Source organism: Anolis sagrei, chromosome 4 (genome assembly GCF_037176765.1).
Source record: "Anolis sagrei isolate rAnoSag1 chromosome 4, rAnoSag1.mat, whole genome shotgun sequence".
In the NCBI taxonomy this organism is placed as follows: Eukaryota; Metazoa; Chordata; class Lepidosauria; order Squamata; family Dactyloidae; genus Anolis; species Anolis sagrei.
In genome coordinates, this window is record NC_090024.1 from 139,214,003 (window position 1) to 139,226,261 (window position 12,259).

Below are 12,259 nucleotides of genomic sequence, written 5' to 3' on the forward strand. Positions count from 1 at the left end.
ACAAAACATCAGGGGTTAAATTTTTCATGTGAATATATATGTCTGTTAATGAACACTGTATTGTTTTTCAAGAACTGCATCTCTGAAGTTGTGCGCCATGCATCTACCACTTGACTAAAGAGTGTGAAAAGCACTCTGCTTTCGCTATTCTGCTCCCTGCCTGCCAGGCAACACACCAATACTGACACTGGTCATGGTATACACACCTAATAGTCTGACCTCCTTTTCCTACTAATTGCATTACAGAGCCAGCTGGCTCCAGAAAGGAGTTGTCTGTGTGATTGAAGAACTTCTGCTTGGGGAAGGCATGGCGGCTACTTGTACTGAGTAATGGCCAGTCCTGACATCCCCATTGTCTGCCTGACAGAGTGCCCATCCTAAAAATCGAAGTTTTATTTGTAAATTAACCAAGAAACTTCCTGCCAGAACAGCACTGCCTGGAGACTGATAATGTGTGCCTTTCATTCCCTTTCATTCTTACTGTATTCACTGCCAATTTGTTTTCTGCTGCCAGCCAGCCTTAGGCTATAAAAAGCCTTGTAAGACATAAGTGCAATTATAGTCCTGGAGTCAAATGAATTGAACAAATCCAATAGCACAGCTCTGTCTCCACTTTGCAAACCCCTACAGCAGTTAGATTAGCTGCTAAAAATCTAATCTTGCTATAACTAATGAATTTCTTAAGTAAAGGAGCAAGAGTTCAGAAGGGGGTTGTATCCAGGATTGTGAACTGAGAAGCTCTTCACAGCTGACTGTCGGGTTTTTTTTTCTAAAGCTACATATAATTTTGACCAGAAGCTTTTAGGATGTTGCTATCTCTATTCATTTCCACTGTAGCTGTAAGATGGGAAAACAAACTATCCATAAAGATTTATGTTCCTATAGGAACCAATCACTTCTTATTTCAAAAATCTTTCAATAATCATTTTCCCCAGGTACTCACAACTGTACTTTTCAGCTAAAGTACAAAAATGTGATTTCTAAATATGTTATGTGGCACTACTACACTGCATAAAATAATTAAGACAACATCCTAATCATTTTATTCTACACCAGTTTACTTGCATTCTTCACTAGAGATATGCCTATTTATTTCAGAAGTCATGTGAGAGCAGAACTATTTTTTATTAATAAAGAAACTCTAATAATTAAGTATTACTATGACATCTGTCTTATTCTGTGGGTCACAAAATACACTGCCTGCTGCAGAATGGTCACATTTGCAGGCAGCTTTTCTGGCCAGCAGGTGGTATGACCTTCTGTCATGCTATTGAGTTTGTCAGCTAAGCAAGTTGTTCAGCATTCTGCTTGTTATTCTTAAAAACTGGCAAGGGGGGGGGGATGTAAAATTGTGGGGAGCACAAGCATTATATGACTAGTGGAAAAAAAGAAATATACTGAATATTCATTATTTAAAATTCTATCTATAGTGGCTTCTAATTCCAAATATGTTTGACCGAAAACATAAAGAACTAACACACAAGTGTTTTACATTAAAGGATAGTCTGAAATTTTTTCCTGTCATAAAACCAGAATTTTTATATAGTCCAATTACTCTTGTTTGGCAGGAACCAACTCTGTTTTCTAATGTCTGTCTCTATGATAAATGGCCATCCCTAATTTATTTTTCAAAAGATTATATTAGTACACGTGCATGTTTACTTTCTATCACTTTCTATTTAAATATAAAGTGCTACTGGGTGGCTGCCTTTATTCGATTATTTATTTAATTATTTATTTTGCATGGCACCTTTATCCCAGAATGGGACCTAAGGCCCTGTCTATAAATGTGCAGTTGTATCCATTGTGAAATTTAATGTTGTTCTTTGAAAGGAGTTTGATGGTCAGTACAGAAGTCAGGAAAACTAGCTGCTGAACAGAACAATAAATGAATCCAGTGGCAGCAAGCAACAAATGTTCAACAATGGGTAATAGTGGAATGGGTATTCTGATAATGATCTTTGCCAATGATCTCGGACAATTATCTTGTTGACACCTTTGAAATGCTGGGAAGACAGAGAGGTATGCCTGCTAACTATATTAACATATACTTAATATATTAAGTATATTAACATACAGAATATTTTCTTTGCAATATTTGATAGCTTCTTTGACACGATATAGGGAGGAGCATCTGGAATAAGAGAGGAGCCCAAAAATCTATTCTTTGTCAAAAAAAGGATGACAATTATTTCACATTACTGACAAAAATGTTATTAAACCCAAAGCAATTTAAGGTGAAGTGTTATCACAATTTATGGAGAGGCTTTGATGTGTAGATGTGAAAGTTAGAAAAGCCAAAGTGCAGAATGAGCTCAGGCTTGTTAGAGATTAGAAACAATAAAAAGGGCTTTTTTCATTGTATCGGTGGCAAATGGAAAAATGAGGAAATGGTAGGTCCCTGTGTACAGATGATGGTGAAATGCTAACACGGGACAGAGAAAAGGCTGAACTACTCAGTCTCCTCTAAAAAGGTTTCAGTCTCCTCTAAAAAGGTTAACAGTGCTCAACTTGGGGATAATGGAGCAGATGATGCAGTTGGGGAAATACAGCACAAAATAGATAAAGAGGCAGAACACGAATATCTGGTTAATTTAATTCAAGTCTCCAGGGCCAGGTGAACTACATCTGAGGGTATTAAAAGAACTGGCAGAAATAATTTTGATACAGTTATGAGCTGGAAGATGAAAGGAATGCTGTGGAAAGGTTTGCCTAAAATTTTATTTCATCACCTTCCTAAGAAGTGTACCATTTTAAGTTCTGAACTAAATCCAAGCTCTGAAAGTACTGACAAATGATAGATTTAAATAGGACAATTTAACAATATGTTGATTGACATTATTTTTGTATTTACCTTTTTGGTCAGTGAATCATCTGAATCAGAGGGCATGCGGGTAGACACATGGAAAATTACTTCCACCGTAGAAGTGGCATAATATGGTGCTGTTTGTCCTGTGCTGCCATTACGCTGGAGGCCACCCATAAATCCACAGTGAGTTGAAAGATCAACCTTAAGTAAGTAAACCATATAATTTACTCTCAATCTGCAGTCCTAAACAAACATACAAAAAAACAAAACAAAACACCCCTGTCTCTGAAACCAACTTCCTCTAAAAAAATTTGGGACATTTCCAACTAAACAGACCGAAGTAGTCACATTTGATAATTCCAATGGCAAGAAAGATCTATTTTTGTTGCATGCTACATTTTGATACTGTTTAATACTAAATTGTGTAACTTTAGTACTAAATTGTGTAACTAGTACAATTAGCTGATAGGCAGTCAGATAATGTGACATTTCACCAGCTGTTGTGGTTGCCAGGAAATTTTTGAGCCCGCATGAAAGTGAACTTCTAAGGCCTTACATCAGGAATGGAGATCCCCAGCATTATAGGACTTCAACTCCCATTGTTCATCACCACTGTCAATCCTAATTTAGGCTAATGTTAGTTTCAGTTATACTACTTGGAAGGTTAAGTATTCTCCACCACTACCTTACATAATTTGGGTCTATGTAAATGGAAAGACCAACCTGCCTGAATGCTGTAAGTGAATTTTCACCACCACCTCCTCCCTTTTTTGTTTTTAAACTGTGTTGTATACCATATAAGGCAACCTATTAATATTCTGGGGTATTTCAGATGGTAATGGTCATTACTGCAGACACTATGTGTGTGCCACATCTGAATGGGCTGGATGTCACTGCCCATTCTTTTCTGTATTTGTTGGGGAGAAGCCTAGATGGGGTCTATCAAGGAGACTCACAAATGGTGCTGCTCCTCTAAGCCATATACTGAGGAATGACAGATTCCGCCTTCTCTCCTTGCTTGGGTTAACACCCAGTCTATGCTATTGACAAGTTAATATATGACCTCAAATACAGTGGTTTGATCTGAGCACAAAGTATTATTTCAAAATTGCATGTTTCACTAGTATTTACCTCCCAGCCTAATCCAGCAACAAAATCTTCATATGCTTCACTTCCTTTTGGATTGGACAATATTGAACATTTATCTTCTTGTCCTTCAGCAATGTAAAATACAGCAATCTTATGGGTTTCACGGCTGCAATTGGAGAAAAAACTATGATTAATATTTTTAATTCGTACAGGTTGAGCCTTTATGTGGAATTCTGAATTACAAAACCCAAATTGTCCTCATGAGTGGTTGAGATAGTGGCAGCTTTATTTTCTACTAGTTTAACACAAAAAACGTTGAGGCACTTCGGGACAATGCTCTTGGTAAAGAGGCACCAACCCAACCAATCAATCTATCACTGGCCTGCTGAATGAGCTGAAGATAGGGCAGTAAGGATTTAGAACACATATGGTAGCTCTTGCCTCTTCAAGAATCCTATCTGCATTCTTAGGTTGCATAAGCTGGAAAGTATTAATTACCACTGGACGAGCAGAGGACAGTGTTACATCCGTTGAGCCTACATCATCTTTTAGTGTCCAAGTTGGAACAAATTTGAGTGCTTTTATTTGCGTTATGTTGGCAATTTCTTCCTGGATGTTGGTCTTCAAATCTTGTAGGATCCCTGGACAGTTCACATAAACACGGGATTTCAAAAAACCCCATAGAAAAAAAATCACAAGGGGCCAAATCTGGAGAGCGGGCTGGCCACTCCAAATCCGCTCGAAAAGTAGGCCTCAATGGCAAAAGCACGCTCCTCACTGTTCCAACGCATGATGGCGCCTGAACTGTGTCAGGACAAAACTTTATATTCCCGCCTTTCGAACAAGACCACTAGCGCTCCGCTACGTCTTCAACCGACTGAATGGTGCGCATTTTAAAAAAGGAAGTTATGCTGCCTCACCCTATACTACATTAAATTCCCTATGAAGTTTTCTTTTATTCCCCAAAAGGCTAGATTTAGGCTAATGCTGTGGTACTAGCCCTCAGGATTACTTGGGGAATGTAAAAACCGAGAAAGAGGCATGGGGAGGATTCTCCACATCAGGATTTTTGAACAACCAAGAAGCCACTCTTCCATTTCTTTCCATTTCTTTCTTCCACTTCTTTCCATCCCTGCTGAGCCCTACAGAAGAGAGGGAAGTACATAGAGCAATTTCTAACATTACTGTCTTCCCTGGCTTAGTTTTTCCAGCTCCTTTGCCATCCATCAATATTTGTGGTCACTTCACTCCTATACTAGTTGCCTAAAAAGGTCGTATTTTTATTCCAACTCTTCTTTTCCTGCTATTTTGCTGGACTAATATTCCTATTTCTTTCTCTGCCATACCTTTGGATGCATAGATTACACTTATTGTGTTTGAACTGTGTTGTAAACTAAAGATCATCTATTACAGACACTAAATGCTTCTTATGTTGCTACCTGTCTTGTTGTTACACTGTTAGAAATACAAGATAGGGAGTTAATCATGCTTAACAGACGCCCACCAGCAGGCTTCAGTAGCACAGCAAGTGACGTAGAAGAAAAGCTGCAGACTTTTTTACTCTGCAGTTTACAAATTCTGGTGTTCTTCTTTGTTCAGAACCAGAATCTCTTTGTCTCATCTTGTGAAACACTGTGGATCAATCACACTTCTAGCTCTTACATTTGTAAAATATATTAATAAATATAATCACACTCCAATGGCAACTTTGCCCCTTTTCTTTGGATACTTAAACTATGTTTCTAAACATTCATCTGAAGCATGAATGTACAGTGATGCTAGAAATGTGAGAACTGGAGGAATATATCATGGGGTAAGAAGAATTATAATGGAGAAGTAGTGATGCTCTGATTCCCTCATTGCTACACCTCTGATATGAAACCAATTCAAAACTGGGTTGTTGTAGTTTTTTTCGGGCTATATGGCCATGTTCTAGAGGCTTTTTCTCCTGAAGTTTCGCCTGCATCTATGGCAAGCATCCTCAGAGGTAGTGAGGTCTGTTGGAAGTAGGAAAATGGGTTTATATATCTGTGGAATGACCAGGGTGGGACAAAGAATCTTTGTCTGCTGGAGCTAGGTGTAAATGTCTCAGCTGACCACCTTGATTAGCATTTAATGGCTTGGAAGTGCCTGGGGGGAATTTTTTGTTGAGAGTGATTTGATGTGCCTGATTGTTTACTCTCTGTTGTTTTGCTGTTGTAATTTTTGAGTTTTTTAATACTGGTAGCCAGATTTTGTTCATTTTCATGGTTTCATCCTTTCTGTTGAAATTGTCCACATGCTTGTGGATTTCAATGGCTTCTCTGTGTAGCCTGACATGGTGGTTGTGAGAGTGGTCCAGCATTTCTGTGTTCTCAAATCATATGCTGTGTCCAGGTTGGTTCATCAGGTGCTCTGCTAAGGCTGACTTCTCTGGTTGAAGTAGTCTGCAGTGCCTTTCATGTTCCTTGATACGTGTTTGGGCAATGCTGTGTTTGGTGGTCCCTATGTAGACTTGCCCACAGCTGCATGGTACACAGTAGACTCCTGCAGAAGTGAGAGGATCCCTCTTGTCCTTTGCTGAACATAGCATTTGTTGGATTTTCTTGGTGGGTCTGTAGGTGGTTTGTATCAAAACTGTCCAAGGGATAAATATATCTCCATTTTCATAATTACCCTTCTTTTTCCAACTGGACAATAGAACATATTTCTTTCAAAATTAAATGCAACCTGATTTTTTTCAGCAGCAGAATACACTGTACTTTCTTCTTTAAATGTATAAGTTTAACTCACCATTGCCTGGAATCCAAATTTTTCAGTTCTCTCAACAATTTAGAATTTTTTTTCAGTAGGTGAAAACTTTTCCTAAAGATACATAAAATCTAGGTTATGAATGGAAAGGTTCACGATACATAAACATTAACCTATCTATTGTACTTCAGTGCTGTTTAGTTTCTATATGAACCAGCTGGAAGAGATAATCCAGAGTTATGGTTCAATAAGATCAATAAGTGTTCAGGTTACTTATGGCATTGCCTTTTCTGTCTATAATCCACCATACACACTCAAGTCCTCTGGGGGGCATCAGTCTCCAAAACTGGGCTGACGTTTTCTTTTACTGTCCAGAGATTGTGGAATGACCTGCCAGAGGAGATTTATCAGCTGGACATGCTTTATTAATACAGCGGTACATACCAATCTTTTCCAGCAGATTTTTAATTCAACAGTGATTTTTTAATTCAACCATTTAAAAATGTGCATTGATTATTTTTAGGACATACGGAATCTATATGCTCTTGATGTTAACTTCATCATTGTGAATTCTATAGAGATAAATTATGATAATAATAAATAATAGCAGTAAAATTTTCAAGTGTAATAGGAATAATGATAAAAATGGCAAAAGTGTTTACATTATGTAATGCTGGCAAAAATATAATATTTAAACAAGTTATTTGGAAATTCTATGCTTTATTTTCCTACAGCTGCCACTAATTCACCTCTCCAAATCTATTTCTCACTCCAGTAGCATTTCCTAGAAACAACCAGCTCAAGATCACTCAGGTGAAGCATAGTTCCTTAGATTCTCATCCATATTTGGCTTATTTAGCCAAACGGAGCTGGAGCTGCACCATACAAGTATCAGAGATGCTTGATTACCAAGTAAACTTTATTTTCTGCACTTTTTGTATGCAAGACAATGAAATATTCAAACTTCAATGTTCAAATTTATCAAATAAAGTGTAGTATGGTTGGAAAATATAATTTTAATTGAAATATTTGTAGAGAAAAGATATGTGTGAGTGCAGTGTGTACATTACTATTTAGAGGGGAAAATGAGAGATAATTTTTGGTCAAAATAAGGTCAGAAAACCAGGAAGGGAAGTAATTTTGGTCAAAAGAAGGTCTGAAAACTGGGGCTAACAAAATCTATGCTTGAATTCTCAAGTGTGTCTTTTTCTCTTGGCAACTTGCTATGGACTGGCACCAGCCCATGGAGCACCACTGAGAAGCACTGGTCTAGAGGATAGGCTTCACCCTTTTTGTGTGGAATACTGCCATTTTCCACTAAAGAGAGGGCAAGCTATTCAATCCCTGCTCAACCAGATAAGGCAGTCAACTTACCCACAAGAATAAACTGCTGTAACTGTAGAACTTAAACACAGTTCAGAGGGGACAATACCGGTTTTACTTTGAAACCCTGTCTGCCTCACTTTCATGCCTATGAGTCTAGCCTAAGCCACAGTTTGTGAGGAATTTTCATGCAGATGGTTGTTTGGTTAGGTAGGTTCAGTGCTTTATTGCTGATTGCAACTAGTGTAGTTTAATCCACTTAAGCTGTACTTTGTCAAAACAAATCCAGAAGACACAATGTGGTCATATTTGGACAGCTTTTGGGGAAGAAACTGCCATCTCTTTTGGTTGACTCACATACTCTCCCCTTCTTTTCCCAACTCTATGTCCCTTGGTTAATTAATTGCATCTGTATACTGCACTTTTCTCAGATTGCATCATGTCCCTGGCTAGGGAGTGAAAAGAAACTAATTAATAGCGAACCACATTACCTTCCCTAATCCCCCTTATATCCCACCCTTCCAAAAAACTGGAAGACAGAACTACTCTCAATTATTAGAAAATGATACTAATCTAGTAGTGCAACTGCAGTTATCCTTGTCTTCCACCAGGAGAAACTGCTTTCCCAAAGAATGAGATAGCAATGTGGCATTTTTGTGGAGCTAATGCTATAATTTTTCATAACCCATGCAGAAATATAATACTTTGCTTACCTTTTATCCCAAGAATTCATCCCTAAGTCGTTTAGCAAAAGCTTACATAAGTGAAATGGTGCTTGGAGCTGAGCAGGTCTTGGTGCTTTCTGAAATTCAGCCTTCATGCTAAGATTCAAACTGCATCCATGTGCATATTCATTTTCTGTGCAATTCTGTTTTATTATTGCTTCTAGAATATCGTTCTCTTGTTCACAGCTCATAACAAATGGTGGTGCTGATGGCTCATTTAATTTTACTTGTGGACGAAGAAGGCACTCAGGACTACTATTGCCAATCCTCTCAAGCAATTTATCAAGAACATCATCCCCTTCAAATATTTCAATACAATCCACTTGAGACTCAAAGTTCTGTTTATGATTGTTAAAAAATGCAGTAGATTTCCTTTTATTTGGATTTGGTGGACATCCAGCTAGTGGTCCATGCATCAGTTTTCCATCCCATGAGTATTTCCCTGAGATATCTCTTACAATTACTCTAACTTCAGATAGAGCTCCTGGAGGTTCATCATCTTCCCCTCTTTCTGAAGGAATTTGAAGATAAGATATAAGAGTACTATCATTAAATACAAAAAGTTGTAAGTTGGGGCTCCTGAAGACTTCAGAAGACAGTTCAGAGGATTCCACATAAGAGTTGTCATGGTTTTCACTAATAAGGCTGTGAAGAACGGCAGGCCCTCCATTCAAGGGATAATGGCCCAAATTGTTTACTAGATGTGCCATAATCATTCGTGCAGTCAAAGGTATTAACTCCAAGCTCCTCCTCCTCCTTTCTGAAATTGACCAATAATAAAAACAAATCAAGAAATCAAACTGGCAAAATATGTACCCATAAATAACCTTTTGGAGGTCAAAGTACATCCTCAGTTTCCACATGGTTCTGAAGTATGAGAATTGTATGAAATGTACATACACACTTATCTAACAGCAAAACACGCAAAACAGCTAAAACTCCAAGGATCACTGACTGTTATGGTAGAGGATAAATGGAAGAATGTCCCAACATCAATCATGTATGCATTTGTGGTAATGAGGACGTTAAGAACTTAAATCATCATTTATTTAGCTTTTGTAATAAAGTGAAAACCCAATGGATTTTGCTATGTATGCATATCTGCCTAAATACAAATGTACATATTAACTAGAGTTGGCCCACTGAGTTAACAGAATTTAATTAAGCTTCGATGTATCATTCAGGTGATAACTACTGTTGGTCCTGGTCTACTCTAGTTGAAATCAGTAATTGGATTTAAGACAATATATTTTATTAATGTTTTTGAAAAGACATATTGTGAGTTGCTAAATCAATGTCAATTTATAATTGTGGTGAATAATGATAACATTTAATTTAAAACTTAATTAGTTCAATGGATATTATTTGTATTAGAGAAAGTTTAATGTACCTATTCAATTTGAAGCTTATTTTTTTCCAAATTTATGTCATTTGTTTTCTGCAGCTGTTCTAACTACTGCAACTACAGGCAGTCCTCAAGTTATGAAAAAATTGAATTTGTATGTAAGTCAGAATTTGTATGTAAGTCAGATCAGGTACATAATATATTGGGGGGGGGGGCTTTGGATAGCATAGGGAAGGGTTAACACCCTTGTGGCATTTGTTTTACTTTCCTTGCCCCGGTTTACGATTTAGATTTTGAAAAATTTGGCTTGTGGAAACAAAGATTGGCGATAAAGTTTCATTTTCACTTTCTCATGATAACTCTTTCAGGAGTGAATTTCCTAAGGGTAGATTTCTCTCATTTGCTGTTGTCTCATCCCCATTCTTAGGTAAAGGTAAAGGTTTCCCCTGACATTAAGTTTAGTTGTGTCCGACTCTGGGAGAATGATGCTCATCTCCATTTCTGAACCGAAGAGATGGCACTGTCCATAGATGCCTCCAAGGTCATGTGGCCAACATGACTGAATTGAGCACTGTTACCTTCCCGCTGGAGCTGTACCTACTGATCTATTCGCATTTGCATGTTCTTGTACTGCTAAGTTGGCAGAAGCTGGGGCTAAGAGTGGGAGCTCATCCCACTCCCTGGATTTCAACTGCTGACCTTTTGGTCAGCAAGTTCAGCAGCTAAGCAGTTTAACCCACTGCACTACCAGGGGCTCTGTTCTTAACTATGAGTCAATTGTAAGTCAAATGTTTTTAAATTGGGAACTGCCTGTACACATTAAAAAATCTACCTCTACATCTATTATTGGGCAAGGATATACTCTGATTCTATTGAAGAACTTTTTCTTGAATTTTTGTTTGGGTTATTATGAAGCATGACCCTAACCCCACACAAAGACAAAGGTTCTAGATTTTATGCTATTAAAATGGGATAGGCGATGAGACCATGAACTGTTCTATGAAATATTGTTTCCCATCAGATATTATCCAGATAATTGACTCTTTTCTGTATGTAAATAAATACATGGTAGTAGCTATTGTAAATTAAATGTATGCAGAACATATTTTTTTAGTTTAATCGTTAGTTTGTATGTGTTAGATCAGACCTGAATCTAGGTATGACAAATGTACTGGTTCAGCTAGAGCTCTAGTATTTTTGACAGTAAAATTTAATGTGAACCATAGCAGTAACAATGCAGGCAAAGTATTAACATGCTGCAACATATATTTACTTATTTAATGATTTCTAATAACACAGACAAACCAGCTTTAACAAATATTTTTTAAAATTTTTGCAAGACAAGTAATATTTGTGCAAGGGAGGTTTCCCACCCTTTCCACCCTACTGCATCCTGAAAACCATTTCTTATGAGTTCCCCAGCTTTTAGGAAAAAGGCCATTTTGGAAAGAAGAGTGAAATTGTTGTGTGATTGTGAGAACCTGATTATGTAACCTACCTTTACTTGATTCTGAGTGTTCTTATTTGAAACATACCCCCCCCCCGCCCCGCCCCGCCAAAAAAGAAAAAAGAAATTAAATTATTCTTACCTTCAGCAACAGTGAGCAAATTATTGACATCTTCTGAAGACTGGAACTGGATAGGTTCAGAATTTCTGACACTTGCTAATGGCAAAAACGGATCGTAGACATCGCTAGAGAGGTCTGCAAGGCTTAAGAGGTAATGGCTTTGCTGTGTGTAAGTGTTTGAACCATGGACGCAACTGTGCAGGACCTGAGGGATTTTTTTCAAAAAAAGATACTAGTATGTTTTCTATTCCAGAAAGAATGTGTAATAGAAAATACCACATACAGGTTGCTTCAGCCAATGGCCCCTTGGTCCCATTGCTCTAATTGCCAAGCACACCTCTACGTTATTGCCTGATAACCATAGATCTCATTGTTATTTTTATTAACAAACAATAGCAATAGGAAGAAATGCTAAAGAGCCAATAACAAAGCTCTATATTGTATACCTACCATCTATATCTGTGAAGGTTTTGGAAAGTAATTAAAGGCCTTTCCTGAGGATCTCAGTGTCTGGATAGGCTAGTGCAGGGAAAGACAATCTGTTGGATAGCCTGGATCTAAGCTGTATATTGCTTTGTAGATCATAACTAGTATTTTAATTCTGTCCAGAAATAAACCGACAGCTATTAGAGCTCTTGGAACAGGGAGGTTGTTTGATCTCTGTAACCAA

The 12,259-nt window shown here is 37.7% G+C and overlaps 1 protein-coding gene across 4 annotated transcripts in view; it reads right to left on the bottom strand.

Annotated features, from left to right (window-relative positions):
- Window positions 1–12,259, bottom strand: part of RALGAPA2 (Ral GTPase activating protein catalytic subunit alpha 2) — a 158,284-nt gene that overhangs the window by 55,056 nt on the left and 90,969 nt on the right. For all 4 annotated transcript variants that reach the window (XM_060774081.2, XM_060774080.2, XM_060774083.2 and 1 more), the window contains 5 exons: window positions 11,611–11,794; window positions 8,665–9,436; window positions 6,671–6,742; window positions 3,941–4,064; window positions 2,855–3,010 (listed from right to left, as the gene is read on the bottom strand). In XM_060774081.2, the coding sequence (XP_060630064.2) occupies window positions 2,855–3,010; window positions 3,941–4,064; window positions 6,671–6,742; window positions 8,665–9,436; window positions 11,611–11,794 (1,308 nt within the window). The remainder of the gene's footprint in view (window positions 1–2,854; window positions 3,011–3,940; window positions 4,065–6,670; window positions 6,743–8,664; window positions 9,437–11,610; window positions 11,795–12,259) is intronic.